The sequence below is a fragment of the Hippocampus guttulatus genome, chromosome 17, assembly GCF_054856545.1.
Source record: "Hippocampus guttulatus isolate MCC_2025c chromosome 17, RoL_Hgut_1.0, whole genome shotgun sequence".
Classification (NCBI taxonomy): domain Eukaryota; kingdom Metazoa; phylum Chordata; class Actinopteri; order Syngnathiformes; family Syngnathidae; genus Hippocampus; species Hippocampus guttulatus.
In genome coordinates, this window is record NC_141277.1 from 11,293,979 (window position 1) to 11,318,781 (window position 24,803).

The 24,803-nt window shown below is 40.8% G+C and overlaps 3 protein-coding genes across 5 annotated transcripts; 1 reads left to right on the plus strand and 2 right to left on the minus strand.

Moving 5' to 3' along the window:
* Positions 1-339: 339 nt before the first annotated feature.
* wdr5 (WD repeat domain 5) lies at positions 340-6,864 on the minus strand. The gene is made up of 14 exons (XM_086134180.1): positions 6,673-6,864; positions 5,625-5,726; positions 5,422-5,530; positions 5,252-5,325; positions 3,854-3,943; positions 3,284-3,373; positions 2,134-2,217; positions 1,838-1,893; positions 1,690-1,736; positions 1,513-1,588; positions 1,386-1,419; positions 1,196-1,270; positions 1,031-1,118; positions 340-895 (listed from the first exon to the last, which is right to left on the minus strand). The coding sequence occupies exons 2-14, from the start codon at positions 5,697-5,699 to the stop codon at positions 795-797; spliced, it is 999 nt and encodes a 332-aa protein (XP_085990306.1). The 5' UTR covers positions 5,700-5,726; positions 6,673-6,864; the 3' UTR covers positions 340-794.
* A 385-nt stretch (positions 6,865-7,249) lies between these two features.
* LOC147192111 (uncharacterized) lies at positions 7,250-11,011 on the minus strand. Its single transcript, XM_086134181.1, has 8 exons — positions 10,706-11,011; positions 10,209-10,270; positions 10,061-10,129; positions 9,883-9,951; positions 8,376-8,535; positions 8,186-8,293; positions 8,065-8,113; positions 7,250-7,873 (listed from the first exon to the last, which is right to left on the minus strand). Exons 1-8 carry the CDS (start codon positions 11,009-11,011, stop codon positions 7,773-7,775), a joined length of 924 nt encoding a protein of 307 aa, XP_085990307.1. The 3' UTR covers positions 7,250-7,772.
* Positions 11,012-13,416: 2,405 nt separating this feature from the next.
* On the plus strand, positions 13,417-22,279 carry LOC147192112 (bromodomain-containing protein 3-like). 3 transcript variants are annotated; one of them, XM_086135567.1, is made up of 12 exons: positions 13,424-13,558; positions 13,925-14,041; positions 15,403-15,754; positions 16,400-16,537; positions 16,611-16,743; positions 18,369-18,463; positions 18,551-18,871; positions 18,961-19,089; positions 19,162-19,323; positions 20,685-20,785; positions 20,880-21,148; positions 21,260-22,279. In XM_086135567.1, exons 3-12 carry the CDS (start codon positions 15,554-15,556, stop codon positions 21,361-21,363), a joined length of 1,653 nt encoding a protein of 550 aa, XP_085991693.1. In that variant the 5' UTR covers positions 13,424-13,558; positions 13,925-14,041; positions 15,403-15,553; the 3' UTR covers positions 21,364-22,279. The 3 variants fall into 3 exon arrangements, with proteins under 3 accessions (XP_085991694.1, XP_085991693.1, XP_085991695.1); XM_086135568.1 differs by lacking the exon at positions 13,925-14,041 and having other exon boundaries at positions 13,417-13,558; XM_086135569.1 differs by lacking the exons at positions 13,424-13,558; positions 13,925-14,041 and adding an exon at positions 15,017-15,173.
* Positions 22,280-24,803: the final 2,524 nt, after the last annotated feature.

Below are 24,803 nucleotides of genomic sequence, written 5' to 3' on the forward strand. Positions count from 1 at the left end.
GACTAGATGCCCCTCCTCAGGAAAAAAGATTTTCTTTGAAATAGAAATCAGTGAAATGTCAGTTAAATCAGATCATGCATACTTGCTCAGAATCATGAGTCAGGATACATATTCAAATTCATGGGGGGGGGGGGGTCTTCCCTTGGGGTTAGGACCTTATCATGTCTACTAATCATACTAATTGACAATTATAAATGATACAAAGTGCTATTATCTGAATTTGACCTTTGGACAAATTTGAATTTTTGATAAGTTTACATGGGTTTTTTTTCAGAATAACTTGACAGTTTATTTGAACAAATATGTACCACTGTAAGTTTCAAGAAACTGAATACAATGCATGGGTACTTCATTTATTAGAAAACCAAAATCAAGATTGACATCACTAGACAATAACGCATACACCAAAGGCAAAAGTAGGAACCTTTTTTTTTTTTTGCACGGAACATTAAGTGAATTGTCATGAGCTGTGTTGCCATCGAGGTTAAAAGTTCTGTCCAATAATACTGAAGTACTCGAAATGGTGTCGTGGGATTGTTACCTAGGTCATCCATTTTGATGAGTGACAAAAATGTGCGGCAGGACACAAAAGCACGAGGAATGGATGCATTTAAGTGTCACGCAGAATAAACTGCCGAACCGATTTGTCGCATCGTTGTTGAGAGTTGGTTCCCTGCAAGCTCTGCATCCAGCACAAGCTCATTGCTGGGAAGAAAAAGTCCTCTCTTTTTTTTATTTTATAAAAAATAGAAAAACAAAGTGTTAAAAAGAAACAAAATATCAATGGTCAGGCTTTAACAATCGCTTTTCCAAAGCTTTATGGTTTTGTCGTTTTCTAGTGCCGCGGATGCGATGATGTTCTCTGTCGGGTGGCAGGCGGTCGAAATGACCACATCTGGAATTTCGAAAGGAAAGTCGAAAGAAGCACGGTATTAACACACAGCTCAGTTACACAGTGTCTCGCAGGGATGCGGAATTATTCTGCTGACAATTGTCTGTGGAAAAGTGAAACCGCTTTTGTTGGCAGTACCTGTGTGGCCCTGCAGTTTCTGCACAATCTCCTTCGTCTGCAGGTTCCAGATGTACACCATGTTGTCCTCAGAGCCCGACACGATCCACTGTGAGAGAGGGAATTTTGTCTCATGCAATGAGAACAGGAGAAGGGGGGAAAAAAATGCCCTCCATTTCATCTCACCTTTCCACCTGTGACCGAGAAGTTGGCAAATACGCAGTACTTCTCATTTTTATGGCCTGTGTACGTCTTCAAGCACTACGGAGTTGAGGCGATGCAGAGGAACAATTAAGCACCACCGTCACGATTCAGACTAAAAGTCGGCTGACTTAATTTATTCTCTTTTAGTCAGGGGGGGACAGAACAAACTCACCTTTCCTTTGCTGTAGTCCCACAGCTTCAGTGTGCTGAGTGGCAAAATACAAATGAAAAAGTTACACGACACACAATCTGCCGGCACATGACAAATCTAAGTATTGGAGTGATACTTTATTGCTTACTTATCCAGTGTCGCAGCCAGAATGTATTTCCCGTTGGGAGAAAACTTGACAAAGGACACGGGAGGGTTGTCGTCGTCTATCATGAACAACACAAGTCAACTTGTGCAGCGATGGTGACATTCAACGACGACTTTATTCACTTCAAAAACATCAAAACAACATATGTGACACCCGTACCTATTAAGGTTTTTAAGCACTGCCCAGATGCTGTGTCCCAAATTCGGCTGGAGACAAAAGAAAAAAGTGATTATTATTAATTCTTCTTATTATTATTATATACAGGATATAATGACGTGCTGTTTTGCAAAGTCTAGTTCATTCTTACCAGAGTCCGTCGTAGCTGCTGGACACAATCAGGGAGCCGTCTCTGTTGAAATGGACCTAAAAGGAGAGATCCAGATGATCCAATTAGTGGTTCATAAGACTCCATCAGATTTTGTTCAAGATGCTGTTTTTAAACCCAAATATTCTTAATACCATGAAACCGCAGCACCACCAAAGTTTTGCTCACAGTTAATATATACTGTCAGAATCTTAATATTGGCCAAAGCATAATTACATTAATTCAGAATGTCATGTTCTCCGCTCAACATTAAGAGACTTGCTAAGTAAGTTACTTACAGCAGAGACCGGGTCCGAATGAGCGGGCAATGTTTTCAAACACTTCCCAGTCTTCACGTCCCATATTCGCACACTCTCGTCAAACTAGGAGCAAGTAAAAAAAAAAATAGAAAAATGTTAAGCACAAATTCCTCCACTTCCTTTTATTTTATATACCGTATTTTCCGCACTAAAAGGCGCACTGGATTATGAGGCGCACCTTGAAATAATTGCCTATATTTTAATTTTTTTCATACAGGTGTATTGCACGCACTGAACTATAAGCCGCGATCTACAATGCATCCACTAGATGGTGCTACAGGTACGTCTTTGTCCGTCTCCGTGCCTTCTCTTCTTCTGTTTGACTCGAGAGGCGTTCATGACCGCCTCCAAAAAACGTAAATTAACGATTACTTCAATGAAACTACGAAAATTGAAAATACAGTAATGCATCAAAACAGAAAATCACAAAATAAATTCTATAGCCCCGTAGCTACTACCATCTTTGTTACTGATGATTGCTATTGTTGTATATATGTTAGTTGCTCCATGTACGGTACTTTGTATGCAGAAATAGCTGTTTGAAAGTGCTCTATAAATACAGTTAAGTTGAGTTGAGTTAAATTGGAGGAGACTGAACTGTCTCAGAAGTGTTTATTTATTCCTTTGTTGTGTACTGTATTCACAAACGAGGAAATCACAAAATAAATTCTGTAGTGGGGCTATCGAATTTATTTTGTGATTTCCTCGCTTTATTTTCAACTTTCGTAGTTTCATTGAAGGAATCGTTAATTTACCGAGGCGGTCCTGAACGCCTCTCGAGTCGAACGGAAGAAGAGAAGGCACAGAGACAGACAAAGACATACCTGTATTTGTTGAGACGGTGAAAACCATTTATAAAGTGTGCGTTTTAAAAAAACAACACCACAGCTCTCCTTTTTTCGGAGCTGCAACAACAACTTGTTTAATAAAGCAGTGACACAGTTCACTGAAACAACAGCAAGTTATAACATTGTAAGCATGTCTCCAGCAAAGAGCCATCTTGGTCGACGTATGACCGTAATGACCATACACAAGACACACCGGATTTTAGGGCTCTCGGTGCGGACATTTTGGTGTGCCCTATAGTGCGGAAAATCCGGTTCCTAAAAAAGAAAACGTGTGTACTCACTGATCCCGACACGATAAGATTGGATTGTGGGTTGAAATTACAGCAGAACACATAGTTGCTGTGACCTTTCAGGGTTTTTAAGCATTTTCCCTGTGGACACAGAAAGGGGGAAGAATTATTACTGGGCCTCCAGTCCAGAACATTGACCCCCACCCAACACCATACGCATACTCGTGCACACAAACGCCGCTGCGCGCGCACACACAGTAAATAAAAGGCAGAGCAGTCCAACTTACATCACATGGCTGATTCAGCAAGATATTCAGCCCCACCAGTAAAGCATTGTCTTGACACACTCTAAAAACTATTACAAGGATCACCGTGAGCCCAAATGCGCACAGGCCAGTAAATCATTGCGAGTGGAGGTTCATAACAGCAATAAAGTATGATGTCTAATGTTCATATTAAGCCAAAATAATGAAATAACGCAGTGACAGGACGAAGCAGATTGGAACAATGTGAGTCAAACATTCCGTACATTCCCCAAATACAACCAAAGAGAACAATAGATGAGAGAAAACTATTTCTGCAAGGTCACCACACACAAGCGCCAAAGGCCTGGGAATTTACCGAGCTGACGTCCCAGATTTTCAAGGTCTTATCATCTGATGCAGACACCAGGAGGTTGGAGTCGGACGACCAGGCCACGTCTGATATGCCCTGTGGATTCAAAGGAAACTTGATGTGAGGAGGACCTGCTTAGACATGTTCATTTACGAGTCGCCGGGACCAATGGTCCCCAGATCAAAGTTGACAAATATAGTTTTTAGATTATCAAGCGTCAACCCACTGAAGGGACGACATGCAGATTATGTCACACTTTAGCCGCGCAAATTGCAACTCCCTGAAGTGGCAAATCAAGTCATGTTCCTCAAGTCCCCGACATCTATCGAAAGAAGATAAGATAAGATATCCTTTATTTGTCCCACACTGGGGAAATTTACAGAATATTTACAGAATATTACAGAATAAGAAAGAAGTAATACTTTGCATGATACTGGGATCTTTTTAAAAGATGTCCTGTATTTTAAGGGTTTTTTTCCCCTCCAAAATGGCGCCCGTGTAGGCAGCCTTCGGCAAGTGCTCTTCAAGAGCTTTGCTTTTTTGTTGTTTTTGTCTTCTTGTTTTGTCACATGTTGTTTGTTGTTTCGTCGTGTGGACCTGATGTGGAGTGTCTTCAGCGTTTTTTGTTGGGGGTTTTTTGGCCACGACATTCGTCAAAGGAGAAGAATCTGTGCTTGGTGGTTGCGCCTTGTCGGCAGCACGCCTGTACCAGCACAGATTTTGATTGGGAGGAATGTCGGCGCCATTGACTGTTGGTGCTGGACAACCCCGGGGCGCTTGTGTTTTTTGCGCCTGTAATGATCAGCATTTTTTACAGCCCCGTTTTGTTCAGTAGAGATGTCGGCGCTGTTTGATTCTCTCCTCTTTCATCTCAAACTGCTTCAAATAACAAAGCGTGTGAGGGGAAAAGTGGTTAGGACTGCACGACTGTCCGTGTTTTATGTTATGTGTTGTGTTTATTATTTTACTTTATGTTAACTGTTTTGTTAAGCGCTTTGTTACAGCTGCCGCTGTTGTGAAAGCACTATATAAATCAGCATGTATTGTATTGTATTGTATTAAGTCGTCATGCAGTTTAATAACGTAGCTATAAAAACAATTAGTAAAATGTCATCAAATGCGGACTACAACCACAACAATAAATACTGTGTGTCAAATTAATCTCCCGAAATATCCTGTGTGCTGAAGTGGAATTGCAACTACTGTGGCCAGGATATATCGGAATATATTATCTGTTCTCTGGGGGTTGAAAAGCAAATTCAGGGGGAAAATTGCGTCGTCATGCGGCACAAGGCACTTGACTTACACTTTATTTACTGGAATTCCGATTTTACAAGGACACATTAGCCTAGCTTAGTGATAGGTCGGCACGGGCCAGAGCCTATGTTTGGAAAGATTACTTACAAGTTTATGTCCTGATATGGTTTTCTCAAACTTGCCGTCGTAAGCTCCCCAGATTTTGATGAGTTTATCAGCAGCTGCAAGGATAAAAGTCAGTGGGTATCCACAGGTTGTTTTGGGTGTGCAAGTGCAAAATAGTGAGGCGCATGAGTCAAGCTGGCTGAAGAACTTACAGGAGCTGGCAAGCCACTCTCCGCTGGGACTGAATTTGACAGAGGAGACAGCTTTCGTGTGGCCCGCTAGTGTAAACTTCAGTCCGTAGTTGGGCTTGGCAGGAGCTGACTGCAAATCAACATTCAACAGATAAATCGCCAAATCCGAAGAAAAAAAAATGCAGCCTGTTTATTTTCCTTCATGGTATTGACGTTTGGCCAACCTTGCTCTGAGTGGAAGATGCTGTCGCCAGTGGAGGTTTTGTGTCAGTCTCTGGCTTCTTGTCTTCTGTTGCCATGGCAATGGAGCAAGCATCAACTGGGCACTGTCAGTAGCGGAGTGGCAGATGTCATTACAGCATCAACTTAAGTTCCTCACTCATGGATAACATGGTTCATAGTCGCCGTTAAACTAATACCCATCAAAGTGTGTGTGTGTGTGTGTGTGTGGTTTAATGCCTATTAAATCCAAAATATGGTGGCAATTGTTTTGATATTTTCAGTAGGGCAAGAGTACAGATATGCTCACGATTGGTCATGGTCATCGTTTTCTGGCATGAACGACGTGAAGCTTTTCTACATCCAACGTTTCAGATTGTCCAGTGGAATTAGCAATTCTCAAAACAACCTTCCGTATTCGTCTGGGGTACATGTTGCTCTTGTAGCCACAGATTCAATTTCTTCTGGTTGTTAATATAACAGCGATGAGTACAACAAGTTTGCAAGCTGCACAGGCCATGATTTAAATGGTACGGGCGTGATAATCCTTTCGGGAAAAAAAAGAAAAGAAAATGTTTAAAAATAAAAAATAAAAACAGCACCAGAACCGAAAACGTAAGGTAGTGCCCCCAGATAGAAAGATGGCATTGGTTCACTTGCAAGCACCACGGAGAAGCAATTTTGGACCGATGGGAAATATTGCTGCACGCAAAATCAAATAGACGTGTTCAAATTAAAACCATGCACGAAAACGGAAATACCATCGAATAAATCCAACCATTCCCTCACTTGCAGCTCGGATAGTCAGGCTAACATGCTAAGCTATAGGTACAACCTCTCTACGATGTTACTACAGGTTTGGCATAGAAACGACAACGTTGCTACTCTATAGCTTTCCGAATTTACACTTCGATGCAAGAACTGCGAGCTGCTCGTGGTCATGGAGCCAGCCGATTGCTGTCGATGCACTCACGCTGTTGACAAACTAAGTTAGCCACCAAGGAGCGGCCCTCGTTGCACACAATGAGGCGTCGTACGTGAATCGATACTCACAGGGATTTATGGAGTATGGGAGTCTGGTTTCTGCTCCTCATAAAACGCCGATCACAATATGTGCACGTATTTCAGCGTTAAGACATTTACGTAGGGCCGAACTGACTCACTGCTGGACGTTTGCGACCAACGATCTAAGAGGACAAGCGGGGAATCTGCTATTGCAGTGGTGCCTACAGCGCATGCGCGATTACTTCACGAGCTACGAAGCGCCAGGAGGGACTAAAAGAGTACAGAAGTGGTTCGAATGATATAATTGTCTTTTTAACGTCTTATTTTTAGCGGTTCCTGTTTAAGGATTTTCTCGATTGGAGAGATTTGGCGTTGTAAGTGATCAAATCATTACAAGACAGCTTGTTGTGTCATCGTTCATCTTCTGTAAAGTAAATCTGGGGGGTTGTGTGGGACCCGATTGAAGACCAAAACAGCCATGCAATGATAAACTTGTGTTTGTACTTTATGGAACTAAAATTCTAAATTCTGAGGAACCCTGTCAATGTCCTAAGAGGTCAGGTAAGTATCACTCTGACATTTTCATGTAAACACCACAAAAATATGAACAAGATCCATCATTCAAAACATTTTTATTCATGTTCATTGTTGTGCCTTTGCATGTCATTGTCATGACTCATCAATGTTACACAAAGTGTGGCTCAAGTTAACAAATGACAAACATCCTATTTAGCTACTAATTACTTTGTATTACATGAACATTGTAAAGATGCACATGTTGCTGCTTGACAGGCTTGCTTAGGTTAAGCCTGTTTTGATTCAGTAATTTCATTCACTTTGTGAATATCTGGCATCCCACGGGGATACATTGCTTTGTCTTGTTTTTGGGGTGTGCGCATAACAGATTAAGTTTTATTTCGAACATCTTCACACCCTTCCATAATGAGTTTTGGAACTCGTTAAAATCCAGAGGATGTGGATTGAACACATTGTTGTTCAACAATACTGTAAAATACTAAAACATATTTGCATTTTTTTACACATTTAAATATATTTACATACTTTAAATAACATTCATTCGTTGAGGACACAGTGATACAAAATGGCTGCCTGGCAGCACCCACAACCAATGATGGAGCATAAGTTGACTAGGCGCATCCCAGCATATGTAAGACTTTGTCTGCAATACGCATTTTTTCAGACTCGTCACTGGTTTGTGGAGTTGGAGTTTCTCCTGGAGAACCTGGCTCTGGAACAGACAACAACAGAAAGGCATCATCCCATTTGAACTTTGATACCAGCAGGTAGCCTTTTTATATTTTAGTGGGTCAAATGCGGTAGGCTAACCATGATTCAGAGAGATAAGAAACCCACTTGGAGGCAATTATAAATAAGCTGACTCAGTATTAACAGGATGTGAGTGATTTGAGAATTTCACACCTGCAATATTGGAGGCTGTTGTAACACTGCGCCTCCTTCTCTTGTTGCCCTGTACACAAAAAAAGATTGACTAATTGTCCATGAGCAAATACATTTTGAAAAGTCAAGAGTTTGGACTCACGTAGTTATCACTGCTGGACCACTCTGGATACATCTGAGAATGGAGTTTTTTCTCAGCATCGGCGATCTTGTAATATTTAGCCTGTCCCTCGTCAGTCAGCAGCTTCCACTGTGGGCATTTTAATAAAACAACACATAACTATGCTGATAAATATATTGAGGGTAGAGGAGAGTGGAGCAAGCACGCTCACCATGTGACCCAGGACAGTATTGACAGAAGCACTGTCTTTTAAATTCATCTGTGCCTTTACATGTTGTCTCTGCTCCTTCAGAAAACACATAAAGGCGTTGGGTGGCTTCTTGACATATGGCTGGTCTGCATCTCGGATGCGCCGGCGCCGTCGTTTTCTTCTGGTGTACAAAAATAAAACAACAAAGAACTCTGGTTACCGTTGTGCGAAACTGGGAGGTAAGACCTTTGGTAAAGGTAGAATTGAAAGACTGTTGAAAAAGTCGCACGTTATCAGTTTGGGCGGGACGCTGGACAACTGGTTAGCGCGTCCGCCTCACAGTGCAAAAGACAGGGGTTCGATTCCTGTGTGGAGTTCTCACCGTGCTTGCATGGGTTTTCTCTGGGTGTTCCGGTTTCCTCCCCCATTCCAAAAATATGCATTGGCAGCTCAACTAAACACTCTGAATTGATCCCAAAGTGTGAGCTTGAATGGTGGTTTGTCTATGTCTGCCTTGCGAGCGGCGCCGTTTGCCAAAACACGTTTTTAAAGGGTAACTAAGCCCAAGATGTGAAAACTTTGTATTTTACATGTGCATGTCTTCTTTATCTGAGCTCTCCCTTAGAGATAAGGTGAGAAGCTCCGTCATCCGGGAGGGGCTCAGAGTCGAGCCGCTTCTCCTCCACATCGAGAGGAGCCAGATGAGGTGGCTTGGGCATCTGAGTCGGATGCTCCCTGGTGAGGTGTTCCGGGCATGTCCCACCGGGAGGAGACCCAGAGGAAGACCCAGAGGAAGACCCAGGACACGCTGGAGAGACTATGTCACCCAGCTGGCCTGGGAACGCCTCGGGATCCCCCGGGGAGAGCTGGAAGAAGTAGCTAGGGAGAGGGAAGTCTGGGCTTCCCTGCTAAAGTTGTTGCCCCTGCGACCCAGCCCCGGATAAGCGCTAGAAGATGGATGGATGGGTGAGTCGTGGTTGGTCATTACCCGAGCCTTAGGCACTCTGATGTCATGTTATTCTGATTCTTATTCAGTCGACAGCAAGTGGCAAAATGGTTGCCCACTCAGATGAAAAAAAATGGGTGGCTTTTGTTGCTTAATTAATATTCCATAAATGCAATATTAGTCAGACTGCCATGTTTACACTAGTAGGGGTGCATAGAACATATTAAGAGTAAAGAATATTTTTGGCTTGACTTCCCTTTTAATGATCATGGTGTGCCGTCCTGAAGTTGATCACTTCTTATTCCACAAACACAGTATTCATCAGTCGTGTTTTGAGTAATGCGGTCACGTCAAATGTATTCTTAAAAAAGAATTTTAAAAACGTGTTGAGTTTAGTTCCCCTTTAAACCGTGACCCTTCACGTCACAATGCAAAGCCCTAATAGCCCTTCCGCCATTGATCACCTGTAACAAACTGGATCGACTCACTCGACCATAAATTGCAATCTTCACCAAACAGTGATTTTTTTTTAATCAGCCCACTGCTACCAGTCATGAGACATGTACCTAAAGAAAGTCTTACTTTGTACATGTTATTGGGGGAGCAGCAAAGACAGGGGGGCCAGCAATGTGATAGACCACCCCTCCATTCCTATATGGATAAAGGAGACAAACAATTTGATACAAGGAAAACGTATTTGGAAACGGCTTTGATGCTGTCTGTCCGCTTGAAAAGTCGCATATATGAACATGATTCTTACTTTGAGTTGGAACTCATCGGAGCGGCGTAGACAGAAGGGCCTGACATCGGAAACATGTCTCCTCCATTCCTAGAATGATTTCAGTGGCATGTTTTGTTTGAAACGTAATGTGAATATCTTGATCATGGTTTCTGTGTATGTTACTTACAGCATCCCAGGAGGACACCAGTTGGAGTTTTCGGGAAGTGACCGTCCAGGTAGAGAGAGATTCTGGTTGTGCGAATATACAGAAAGTTAGTCATCAGATGTCCACAAGGTGGCAGCATGGTCCCCTTCAGGTCAGCTCAAATACGCTTTTCCAGTGGAATACCTCAAACATTACCGTTTTACATATTTTAAAACTATCAAAATGAATAATAAGGAACACGTACTCCGGAAAGAAAATGGTGTGTTGAATTTACTAAATTTTTTTTTGAAAGTGATTGCAGAAAACAAAATCATCTGGCTCCAGATAATTTTTTTTAAGTAGATGGACAGTCTACTCGTGTATGTGGATCAAAACATTTTTTTCATGCAACCACTTGGCAAATTAAAATGGAGTAAATCCAACAAAACTATTTTCAGTGTACAAACGACCTCTTGACTAACTGTTGCGAGGCCCTTTACATCCAGCTACAAACGTGTTCGTATTTATTATGCACTCACCTGAGAGCCACCTGCCTGACTTTTGATGTCAAATGCGTGCATGCCATATGGATTTGTCTGCGGTCCTGCCATCACCTGACCTGCCTGCACAAAAGCTGAACTGGGCGGGATGCACCCACCATAGCCTCTGTTGTGACCAGTGACCAATTGACAGTGGGTGTCAAACCTCAGCCACGAAGGCACAGGAGGTGGACAGCTTGCCGTGGCACACACCATGCCACTGACCACCTCCAGGAGAGTGGAAACAACTTCCTCCCACTTGAGTTCCGCTACAACTTTCTCAAATTCTGCCCTGAGCTGCTCCATACTGTCCGAACTCGCTTCTTCTGACCCTACTCCACACCTCTCCTCTCCCTCCTGAAGAATGACAACCGCTGAAGACTATTGGGCCCCTGTGACACACATTAATAGGAAGCTGCTTTTCAGACATTTTTAAGGGTCACATCAAAGATCACAGATAATCCTGGGCTTGAGTATCGAGCAGACAATGGTGATTTGGGAGTCATAAAAAAAATCAAATGCAATGTCATTGATGGAATTAAAATGGTTTGCGCTTTTCAGAGCACAGAACCACATTTGGTAACTTAAAAACTAAGACAAAATAGACACAATATGCTTCATAATAAGGCAATAGGGGCATGCAAGCCAAAAAGTCATTTTTTATTAATATGTCTGTTTATAACATTGACAATAGTTTGTTTGTTTGTGTGTTGGGGGGTTAATTCAATACAATTATTTTCTGAAATTCAACTGTTATTTGTGGATGAGTTTGAGGAATGAAGAGATTTTCACATTATTATTATTATTAACATTTTAATATTTGCAGTTTCATTATGACATTCTTTTTTTTTCACCTTGAACATAATAATTAAAATGGGAGCAGGGTTCTGAGACACCCCAATATAATGACTAGCAAATTACCGACATTGTCTTTAGTAATTTATCTCAAACCTGGTCTGACCTATAACACAGTAATATAAATGCCATACTCCAAAGAGTCACGTGACATCAAGGTAAAGTACAGAGAAAACTCTCCAGAAGCCGCGTTGCTTGGCGACAGAGAGCAAACGCTGATCTCTCGACTATTGAAATTAAGACGTGGGAAATTCAACGAAATGCTAAATATTAATGCGGTGAGGAAATTGCACTGTAAATTATGATATTATAGTACTGCTATGTTTACTTAGCGGACAGCTGACTCTTTCTAATACGTGAAAATAAGTCGAGCTACTTACAACTGCGATCAACGTCGCATCATTTCTCCCAACTTGAAGTTGTCCCCAATGCGTCGCAGTTGCTCAACATGTGAGGATATTTAGTGTCTCGGCTCACACCTGACTGCCGTTTAAAGTGCTCCTAAAATGAGACACTAGACAGAAGAAAAACTGTCATATGAAAGCCTAAACGTATTACATAGAATTATCCGTTGCGGGGCAACCACACACTACGAGGGTTTCCGTTTCCTGTTTTTTTTAAATTTTAAATACAGTAATGTAATTATTTTAGCTCCATCTTAACATCGGTGTATTGATAGCGCGCATTAACCTTTTCGAACTGGGGATGACTTTCGCGTGTGTTGATGATAAAAGCAAATAACTTTTGAACACCATTGACCAAGTGTGTAACGGTCACTTATTATATGATAATGCAAGGATTTTAAACGGTATTCTAAAATTGTCGGAGTTAATACTGTCGGATTCACAGATTAGAGCAGTGTTCGGCAACTGAAAAAATGTTGAAAGAGCCATACTGGACCCCAAAAAACAAATCTGTCTATAGAGCCACGGAAAAAATAAAAGCCTTATATTGAAGGCAACACATGCTGTATTATCTATATTAGCCTACTATCAAAATGACTAAGTTGGTTAAAACACATAATGAGCCTTCATGATTAAAAGTTTTTTTTTTTACCTGCAGTACATTTGGAGAGCAGGAGTGCACAACCTTTTGTGACAGAGGTCTACTTTTCGAACAACCAAACTCCCGCGATCGACCCGTTAACTCACACGCACGTATACCCACGCACACGCACGTATACCCACGCACACGCACGTATACCCACGCACACGCACGTATACTCACGCACACGCACGTATACTCACGCACACGCGCATACCCACGCAATTTACGCACGCGTGTCGTAATGGCAACAGCCAGAACGGCCGCTAAAATGAAAGAGGCATGTGACGCACTTTTGTAGCGTGTGTCATATATATCGTAGCTCACGTGTACTGTTTAAAAATGCTTCTCTCGGCCCTCCAGATCCTCATACTTTGCCAGTGCCCTCGGTGAATTGTACATGCAACGTCGTTTTTTTTTGTTTTTGTTTTTTTTAATCGCCACCTGACTGACATCCCGCCCTGCTCATTGAAACGTGTGGCATGGGCTATGACGCAAATCCTCGTTGACAGAAATATTGAAATGTAATATTTATTCTCCACATTTTTTACAGCATTGGAAAATGTTAAAAATGATTGTGTCATGTTTGTCCTCTTACAGAAAATAAAACATGTAAATACAAAAAATGCATTTCCCTTCACCATTTTTTTCCATTTTCAAACATTTTTGAAAAAGCTCCAGGGATCCACGAGGACTGCGCTGAAGAGCCACATGCGGCTCTTGAGGTTGTCGACCCCCGGATTAGAGGATGGGGCGAAGTGGGTTTGAGCCTCCGAGACTATAGGAGGCGCCATAAAACCTTCATGTGTAACGCTTCGGTGATACAAAGAAGAGACAGAAACGACAATAAAATTTCCCCGTTAGTCAGTAGCTCCAAACATAAGTATTTTTTTTCCATCTATCATGCCTGTTTTCTGTGAAATGAGATAACTGCTGCCTCATCCTGGCTTCGAGGTAATGTCATCAAAAATATGTAGTTTCACTATGAAAGTGACTTTCCCACTATCGCTGCTCTCCTCCAACAGGAGAAACACGTGTCGTAATGTACAGGTAGATGATGACTAAGTGTTCTGGTTCTTGTTTCCGACTTCAGACATACAGTATTAATTATAAAATAACAAGCCGTATCGGAGGCGTTCTGGACATTGTGCACTGTAGCCCAGCTATGGTAACAATGTAGCCAGGCAAGGTTCAATGCATCACTTGTATTCTCGTTTTCCCAGTGCCTCTTGCTGAATGGTCAATGTGGACTCCCATTTGTGACGCTAACGTTATCTGCGAGGCCAAGGTGAATACTAATAAAGTATCCCTGTTATCCAGGATGCCGACGTGTATGAGCGACGTTTCCCATGTTCCCCTTCTAATGTAACAACAAAGACGGCCAAAATCTGGAACGCCTTTCAGGAGGACTATTGTAATGTAGCAACGTCGCACAAGGTTAGAAAACTGCAACCAACTGTCACCAAATTCACATGCATACCCCTTCATATGCCCACATCAATCATATATAAAAACAATCGCCCGAATATTTTGGATAGTATCGGCGTTAAGTGTTTTTCTCTTCATTAAAAAAATAAACAAAGCTTGATGTCATAAAACTGATCAATCTTGGCCAAAATCTCTATGAGCGTCTCCACCCTCCACATCAATCTCTGAAAACATCAAAATGACTGTACCAAAGTTTTGTGTTTGATGGGCATGAAACGTTTTCGTCTCACATCACTTCATCATAATGAGGACGATACTTGATGCCCATAAAATTCCAAATATTGAGGCGATCTTTTTGGTCTTTTCAGAGATTGGTGTAGGCGTAGGTAGATATGTGCACATGAACGTTAGTGACAATTGGTCCTAGTTTTTAATCAGGCACATCTGTGGTTACAAAAAGGCTTAATGCCCATAAAATTCAAAATAATGTGGCAATTGTTTTGATATTTTCAGAGGTTGACATGGGCATACGTACAGATGTGCATACAAATTTTGGTGAGGATTCATAACAGTTTTCTGACCGCAAGCAACGGGAAGCTTTTTCACACACACAAGTGTTTTAGACTGTCCCCATTTCAGTAGAGGTATAATGCAGTGCGGTCTACACCACCGTAAACAACTACAGTGCTAAAAACACACATAAATTATATACATCATGGCTTTTTTTTTAGTTAGTTTTTCAAAAACTCAACTCAACTCAACTGTATTTATAGAGCACTTTCAAACAGCCATCGCTGCATACAAAGTGCTGTACGTGGAGCAGTTAACATATGCAACAAACAGTAAATCAAATCGGTAACAAAGATGGTAGAAAGCACCGAACAGCAAAACCAAGAACAAATCTAAGTCATGCTGAGTCAAATGCCAAAGAATACAAGTGAGTTTTGAGGCGGGTTTTAAAGATGGGCAGCGAGGAGGCTTACCGAATGTTCAGTGGGAGGTCATTCCAGAGAGAGGGACCAGCAACAGAAAAGGCTCGATCCCCTCTGAGCCTCAGTTTAGTTCTTGGTACTTCTAATAATGTCTGGTCCGCAGACCTGAGGCGCCGGGCAGGTGTGTAGGGGCAGATGAGCTCAGAGAGGTAAGGTGGCGCGAGGTCATTTAGAGATTTGAAAACAAATAATAGGAAACATTGTATTGCATCTCATTATATTGCACCAGTTGGGTGGTGGCGATTAAAAAAAAAAAGGATTTATTTCTATTATATGACCTTGTAAATATTTATATAGATGACTGCTGACCTTTGTTGGTCATCTCGTTTTAGTTTATCAGTCACATTGCCTTAAATATATATTTTTTCATTCCGATAGGTTCTACTATGTGGCCCGACGAAGAACAATGCCAAAAAAAAAAAATGGCTGCCGTTTTCTTTCGTCATACAGAAGACAGCAGCTGTGAAATTGGCAAAAGATAATATAAACCAGCAGTGGCTGTTTTAAAGCTTTTTGTGCTTTTGCACTGATGATCATGCCATCGGACACGGAGGCACCTGCATCTCAACTTGATAACCCCCCACCACCTGAGGTCACAAATGTCCACAATTTAGGCCGAAGGACCAACCAGCTTCAGTTCATGAGGAGTGTTGTGGTCAAGGCTCTGTGGAGGCACCATTTTGCTTGGCCTTTTTACCATCCTGTCGATGCTGTGGCTCTTAAATTACCAGTGAGTACTATGTACGGGCAGTGGGATTGTAAATAAATTGCTCCATCTGAGGTCTAATAATTTTGATACCACAACATTAATGTAATAATGTAATTCTTTTTTTATTGTAAAGGCTCACTTTTTGTATAGCATAAAAATAGGGGACTGTTCTTTTTCCTCTTAGATCTGTGTCGGTCATTAGAATGCATATTTACTGCAGCTGTCAAATTGGATCATATCGAAAAAGTGTTCATAAGTCGCTGTATCAACTCCATCTTTGTTTTTGTTTTGCTTGTTGGTCGCAAAGGTACAACTGCTGCATCATTTCTTAAAATGCCACTTCCAGCTGTGCCTCAGTAATCAGTCCCACTAATTTTAAATGTATATTTTAAATGACAAGTCCAAGTCAATGATAGAACTTGGAATAAACCGAAGTGAAGTCAAACTTCTACAATGAAAAATTTCCAATTACTAAAATGTGCATACTTGTAATTGCAAGTGTATCCTTTTTAAATGAAACCTCGATGAAGTCTGAACACAATTAGGATTTTTGTCTTTGACAGTATTGCAAATGATGTTTGTGTAATCAACTGCTAAAATGTTGCAATGTGCCCAAACAAAAAAGACAAAATTTACATCACTGATGCAACACTTTCTTTGAATTAGGATTACCATACCATAATAAGCAACCCTATGGATTTGGGAACCATCAAACAACGACTGGAGAACAACTACTATTGGAGTGCCACCGAATGTTTGCAGGACTTCAACACCATGTTCACCAACTGCTACATTTACAACAAGGTCAGCGAGACGTATCTTGGAGCTCGCTGTTGAGCTGCTCTGACGCACGTCCTCACTCTATCCACTCCTCTAGCCCACAGATGATATTGTGCTGATGGCTCTGGCCTTGGAAAAGATTTATTTGCAAAAAGTTGCACATATGCCTCAGAAAGAAGTGGAGCTGTTGCCTCATCCAGCCCAAGGGAAAAGCAAAAAGAAAAGTCCAGGTAATGGATTCTCTAACGCTTACCAGATTATTGCACTGGCGGGAGCTGTGAGAGGTGATTTTACTTCAGGCATGCCCGTGGAATAAACTCAATGTAACATACGTAATTTTGCACAACTTTGCCCTGAAAGCAGTTCTGAACTTAGTTTGACTGTTAAAAGTCAAGACCAACCAAAGTAAGTTCACGTTGGGGTAAAAGAAAATAATTGCTTTTGAGATGTTTGTCAGTGAAGCGTCACCTCTGGTCATTTCAGAGATGTGCTTGCAGTGAAAGACCTGCCCCTTGAGTTTTTATTCAAAGAATATTTGAATAAATATTTCAATTTATTTGTTTAGATATATATTTAAATATACAGGTATATACATTATATAATTAATTTTAATATTTTCTATTATAAAAAAATGTTTAAAAATTGAAGCGGATTTACATGGGACAGGAGAAGAAAGCCAATCTCTTTTCCGCGAATGGATGCTATAGCTTCTTGTTGCTTTCAAGCTAAGTTTGTAGCAGACGTGTACACATTGCAGCATGAAGTCTTTGATCCACTGGTGAAAAGGACACTTTGATTTGCTCCTCTTTCATCGAGAACTGCTTCAGACAACAAAGTGTTTGCAGGAAAGTGGTTAAGATTGCACGATTGTCAGTGTCTGATAGAGAGAAAATCTCTGACAGTGTCTCATGTGTTGTCTTGTATTATTTTGTCATTTTTTTTGTTCACTTTTCTTTTGATGGCGGAGCGGACACCCGCAGCGGCTCCTCTTGTTTTATGTTGGGAGGGAAGAAATTTCATCTGTGCTGTATGCACAGCACATTTGATACACACAAAGTTGTATTCAATTCAATTCAGAACACAACATGAACATTAAGGACGGAAGCAATTATGGAAGGCTGGCTGCCAAATCCAAACTGGCTTTGCGCGCAAGATGCCTTTGCAGTTTGAAACACTTGTGGAGTGCCTTTGCTGCAAAGAATGAGAACATAGTGTCCAAACAAACTATTCACGGTGTTTCAGTTTCAATTTTACAGATGTTTTGGGGGGGTGCGGGGGCAAAGATTTCTCAAGTGTTTCATTGTCCCAAAACTACGCTTTGACAACTTGTTATCCTCTGCCCAGTGAACGGCTTTGATATGTAGTTCAGGATTCCCACAAATTCTTAAAAAAGGCATTAAATCCACGATTATAAGAAGACAACCTTAACCCATTTAATCCCAAATTTTTCCTAGACATTTAAAAGTCAAAATCGGGTGTCATTGGTTGTAGCCCTTTTAAGTTATCAGTAATAAAAAAATTTTGAGCCCTGTAAATTAAATCATTGTTGTCCTTCACAAATGTGACCAGTGGGATTAAATGGGTTAAAATGTCTAAAATCAAGCTTTCGAAAGTCTTAAAAAAATGCTTCCACGTGATAAGTACAATTTCAGAACTGGCAACACTTGCAGTGACGATGCCTATCTGGCATCCATAGCCCGCAGTGGCGCTCAATGAGTTTTACGAGCGGATGCATGTCATGTATGTACTGTAGTAACATGGGACATTGAGAACATTTTGATACTGGTTTTAAATATCGCAATGACAAAGTCTTGAATTCAGTGTTCACAAACTTGTGTTCATTTTATGCATGCAGGTGGGCAGGAGGCGACCGCGTCTCTTTTAGATACGCCAAAGCACACCGGCTCCAATTTGCCGTCACATCTCCCAGTGGCATCACAGGCCAACGTTGTATGTCTTTTTTATTCATGCACCGTACATATGATCGGTTATTTTCATATTGACAACTTACTTTTTGATTTAATGATGCTCATAAAGAAACAAGGCCCGAAGAATAGGAGCAATTCAGCCATTGACTCAACCGGCCTGAATGCGTCGCCGGAAAGCAAAAGAAGACGGGAAATCCCCGAGCGTTCCACCCTCCCTTCTGCGAGCGAAAAAGAGTCAGCGCTTCGAGAGGGTGAGACCATCCAGCTGAGCAAACAACTCCAATACTGTGAAGAAATCCTGAAGGAAATGTGCTCCAAGAAGCATGTCGCGTACGCCTGGCCTTTCTACAAACCGGTGGATGCCGAAGCTTTGCAGCTGCGCGACTACCATGACATCATCAAATACCCAATGGATCTTAGCACTGTCACGGTATTTGCGTCACGTTTGGACTTTTACCAAAACGGTGGCGTTGCTTTCCGCAAAGGCTCTCAGCTCTCACAAGTGCATTTCATTACTAGGCAAAACTGAGCAGGGGAGAGTACCAGGATGCTCAAAGATTCGCTGCGGACGTCAGGTTAATTTTCTCCAACTGCTACAAGTACAACCCTCCATACCTTGAAGTTGTCGCCCAGGCCAAAAAGCTTCAGGTACTGTCAGCAGAGCGAATCACGCAGTTCAACACTTCAGTTCTCGGATTCACTTCTTCCCGTTTGCTGCAGGGCGTTTTTGAGAAGAGATTTTCGACGATTCCTGACGAGCCCATCACGAGCGCTTCACAGGCGACCTGCAGGCCGGGTACGAATGGGCTCAGTACCACGATCGCCTCTGCTTCGGATCAAGCTAATGAACAAGCCACACAATTTGGAGAGTTGCACCAACAGGTGGGTCAAGTCTGTATTGCTCCAAAGAATCATCGAAAACTAAATTCTCCGTAGGAGGTATTAAGGGTTGTTGGTTTATTCACTCACTCATCAGCCAAGGGCAGGTGTTTGAAACTCAACTTATGTCGGGGGGAGGCTGGGTGTGTTTGGGCCCCATCAAGCATTCCACAAAAAGGGGGTTCAAGTACAGTATACAAAAATCTTCTCAGTCTTTATTCATAACAGTTCCGAACATTCGCGCTTCTTTAGAATGTGAGCAAGATTGGTGATGTCAAGTTGAGTCATGATGTCTGATTTCTTGAGCATCAAAACATTCTCTGTGCATTTAGGATATTTCATGTGCCCCCATGCTTAAAAAAAACCCACTCCGTCTCCCGTTTTTCACGAAATGTAGCTGTTTACGACAGGTTTTGAGAAAGACATGACTTGGAACTGGGTGACAAGAAATCTTTTCCTTCTTCTTGGTGTCACTTCAAAATTACGATTCACCGAACGCAGTCATGAGCCTGAGTTATGGTCGCCCATAAGTAAAAAAAAAATTAAATTAAATTAAAATACACACACACACACACACACACACTAAACGCACAACGCAACGACCGAGGAAAAAAGGTGGGAGCTGCACTAAATATTGAACTTTGATGTCAAGTAGTAGGTGGCTGCAAAATATCTCATGGGCCGGGAGTTTTTTTTTTTCCTTTATTCTTAAATATTTTTTGTCTCTGACAGCTTTCGCCTCATTGATCAGTCACATAGTGAACATGACTGGTCGTGAATATTCCCTTTTCAAATTAACTTGCCACCGTGCGTGCACCTAAATTTCCATATTGCGGCGCTAAAATGTCATCTTTAGGGACCATTGTCCTTCTAGTAAATAAAAATTAGTTTGGAGCCCTGGTCCTCACCAGCACCCCCGTGTTCAGATGCACTGGCCACTACATTCGGTACGTCAGGACAAGTGTTGCCGCCAAACTTCTCTTGTATAGAGCTGTACCATATACCTGTAATATATTTTATTAGAGATACTGTACATAATGTTATTTAGCTGTATGAAAGATGGCAATAAATATTGTGCAAAGCTCTAAATGATTTAGTGCCATTTTTCACAGCACTTCAAACTACAAACATAATCTTGTATATTGTTGAGCATATTTATGTACATCGTGTGTGTTGGATCTCATTTTGCCATCCAGTTGTTCGTTATTTAGCACGCCATATGCCGTCACAATTTGTGAAATATTGGCCATTCCCCCCCCGGTTTTCAAAAAGATACATATCTGATGTAATAGATTATATGGCCTGGAAAAAATGCAATGCTCAGAAGACTGGCACCACCGTACACTCAAATCTGTTTGATGCAGGTTAAAGATGTTCACAAACAGCTTCCTGTGCTCTCGGAAGTCCCACCAAGGAAGAAGACTGACAGGAGACCAAGTAAAGGCAGTGCTGTTCATAGCTTCAGGTAGGAAGAGAAGGCCTATGCGTGTTTTATAGGTAGGTTCCGCTGAAAACGGACGATTAGGAAACTCATTTAGTGATGCCGTCTTGACTTTCAGGAGGTCAAAAAATGGAAGTGACTACTGCGATGAAGACTCTCTGCAAATGACGTACGACGAGAAGCACCAACTGAGCCTCGACATAAACCGATTATCCGGCGGAAAGCTGGGCCAGGTGGTGCACATCATTCAAACACGAGAGCCTTCTATTTGTGATGCCAACCCAGATGAGGTCGAGATCGACTTTGAGATACTAAAGCCTTCAACTCTGCGTAAACTACAGCAATATGTCCGTAGATGTCTAAATAAGAAGTTCAAGAGATTTCAGAGTAAGTGAACAATAACTCGTCGATTGGTGGTGCTTATGTGAAGATGTTTTTGAATTATTATTGGAAGATGAATCAGTGACCCCTGCTGAATTTTTATTTTCATTAACACAGAGAAGAGGTGTCAAGTTGGGTCTCTTCAAATGGAAAGCAGCAGCTCCTCAGATTCCGATGTCAACAGTCCTTTGGACTCCGGTTCAGAAAATACCAACCTGTGAAAGTGATACTTTATTTTGTTTTTGACCTTTTAACGTCTGATGATTATATAGCATACAGTATATTTTATTATTTTTACATTTTAGTAAGGACACCCTCTCTCTCACTTGTTGTATAGTGTAGATTTACTTTTATCAGTTCTTGATTTTTTTCATTCCAATGTGCATCAGACAACTTTTCATATGCAACTTGATTCGTCAAACATCCACCCTAATATATAAAAAAGAAAATAAATTACTTTCCCCTGGTACTATAAATCTATGACAGATTGAAAAAGTCTGCTTACCCCCGTTCAAATGCCAAGTTTTTGTAATATCAAAAAATGAGACCAAGGTAAATCATTCAAACTTTTCCCACCATTAAATGTGTCTTAGAAATGAATGAATGGATACTTTATTGTCATTGCACACTTGTTACAACAAGATTTTGCAGGAGCCTCCCTCCCAAGTCTATCATGAAATATAAAAAAAGTATATAAATACATTGCACTCCCCGAGACCTACCCACAATCACATACACACGTTTAAAAATTGAGATTTAACAGAATGAAATGGGTTTTTAACAATTGTGCCTATACACTGTTCAAGGAAGGGTTAAAATAGATTGTTCTAGCAAAATATATTAATTTGTATGAATCAGACATCTATTGACATGAGGATATGTAAAATATTCGGCACTAATTAAAATGCAGTCAAAGTTGTCTTACAAAATTATATGAATCAAGCATTAACATGACAATATGTGGACTATTCCGGACCTAAACCTGTACATCTCAACTGGAAAAAAATATTTTTGATTGAGGAAGTAAAAATACAAACAAAATAAAACAATAAATTCATGATTCCCTTCTCCTTGACCAAGTTTCAGCAGATACGCAAAAATAAATAAATCAAATAAAACGACTACCCGTACCCAAAAGTATTATGTTGCTCTGGTGTTTTTTTTAGTTGTATTCTTTTCTTTTTTTAACTTCCTTACAGAAGCTCATTTCAGTTTAAGACACTTCTCATTAAAAATACATTTAAAAACCACTCTGGCACACATGGTTGTTCCACCATTTTAGAGGAATGGCCGTTCGAGCTGAGCTGTAGTTCTTGAGTCAGCCAGCAAGTGGCAATAGTACACCGTTTTTCGTAATAATCCACCGGAAACTGGAATTCTGTACAGTACTCAGAGTTGGAGGGGGCCGTATATTCTCATCCCTGTCAACTTTTCAGAGCGCCAACCTGTATAAACTACCAAAAAAATCCTTATAACATACCAAAGCATTTTATATGTCAAAATAACAGCAGAAAAAAACCACAAAATTTTCAATGATATTTATTGTAGATCTCCATAATACAATGACTGGTTAATGTCTTATCATCATTCTACTTAGTGGCATTACTGTGTTTCTCCTGCGTTACTTTTTTCACCAACTCCAAATGCTGACCCATCGGCTGGAAGTTACAGCATCCATTCATATTTACTTTGGAAATGAAAGCATTCGAGTAGACTAGCACCATTCTGGGCAAAAGCAAACGGAACTACCTGTTAGGGGGAAAAAAAACCAAAAACAGAAATTTTCAGAATCCGTATGATTTGTGCGATACGGCCATATACATAAGATTCACCACAAAATCCGTATGAACTATGGCTAAACCGTATGAGTTGACAGGTATGTATTCTCTAATTGTATTTTTGACATTATATGGCAGCAAGGATGAACCCTGGTTAAATTTCAAAATGTTCATATTACCGTCAAATTTGAAAATTGTTATACTGCATTGGAATGCAAAGAGATCGAATAAAAGGAGGATAACAGTGGTACTCAACAGCAAATTTTAAGATGGTTTTATCTGGCCCTAAATGTGTGACTTCATTTATTAAAATATCTACTTTTTTTCTCTGTTGTGAATCTTTTTTGTTTGTTTGTTTTTTAAATTTGACCTAGGAACACACAAGACTGATTTTACAATGACTTATGATTTGCGGTTTTATGAAAAAAAAAATCCTGCTGCTGCTGAACCTAACTAGCCCTTAATTCATAAATATTACCAGATGTCTTACTATATCACATTATTATTACTATTAAAACCTGGCGTGCTTGAGAACAAAAAAATGAGGGCAGATTGAGTAACGCCCCCCCCCCCCCCAAAAAAACCCAAAACAAAACAAACTATCAGTTAGTATCCTTGCATCACTAATCAAAAAAATTGTTACCTTTTTTTTTGGACCGGTGAAATTAATAGCATAGCAAAGCCTCGAATCCAGCGGTGTTGCCCTAATTTTTGCTTTGGCCACATCGTAGTTAAGGTGCAATTCATTAGATGAATGTTTGAATACGCCTATCACTTTTAAATGTATCTTTTTTTCCGCCTCCATCCAACTATTGCATCAGTACTTTTCATGTTCATGTTCAAGGCCGAGTTAGTCGTTAAGGGTGTCAGCTGTGAGGAAGCAACAGCCAGAACTGTGACCTGTATCCCCTCCATGCAGCACCCACCCGCCCACACAACACAGACAACCCCAAAGGCATGATTGATCAGTGCCACAATCCCAACGACAAGGCGTCATTATGGGTCCTGTGGCCATCAGTCAGCGACCATGAAACGAATGCTAAAAGGACCACAAACATGCGACTTTGCACTTTTCATTTGATTTTTATCGCCTTGTTGGAACACGTTTGGGCGAGTGGAATATTGTATATAAATTCACTTCATGTGGTTTCCCGATGTCAATTCAATTTAAAGTGGTGTTGGATATGTTTGCCTCTACTTTTGTACACCATTTGATTTTCATTACGCATACTTTAAAAAAACAACTTCATTTTCAACATAGTTTATGGTGTTTCTTATTCATTTAATTTCGAACCATTACTCAGCCAACAGAGAATGCTGAGTATGAACTCTTCTTGGAGCAAAGCATCTCATTCATATACATTGCTGTCAAAAATGATTCCAATCAGCAACATTAGTTATTTTTGCATCAACCAAAATCACGTTATTTTTTCCCCTTCAATCTACACACAATGTTAAAGACCAAAGCAGAATAGTTTAGCATCAATGACATTAAATATTGACATTATATTGTAAGAATATACATAAGCATTTTTTTCTTTTTTTTTTCCATTCATTTGGCAGTCTATGAAGAACGAATTGTGGTTGACCTGTCAAAAAGCTGTAAATGAATGAATGAATGGTGTTTTAGGATTGAAGCGGGTGCATTATCTGGTCTCAACCAGTGTCTCTAGTTGAAGATTATAATCTGTTTGATAACTTTCAATTCGGTTTATGTCACAAACACAGGACTGACGCATTACTTTTAGAAGTAACAAATGATGTCCTCATGCATACTGATAAAGGTGAACAATCAATTCTTATTTCACTCAACCGCACAATGCTGCATTTGATGCTATTGAACATTCCACTCTACTTGATCAGTTTTGTCAGGGAGTTTAGGT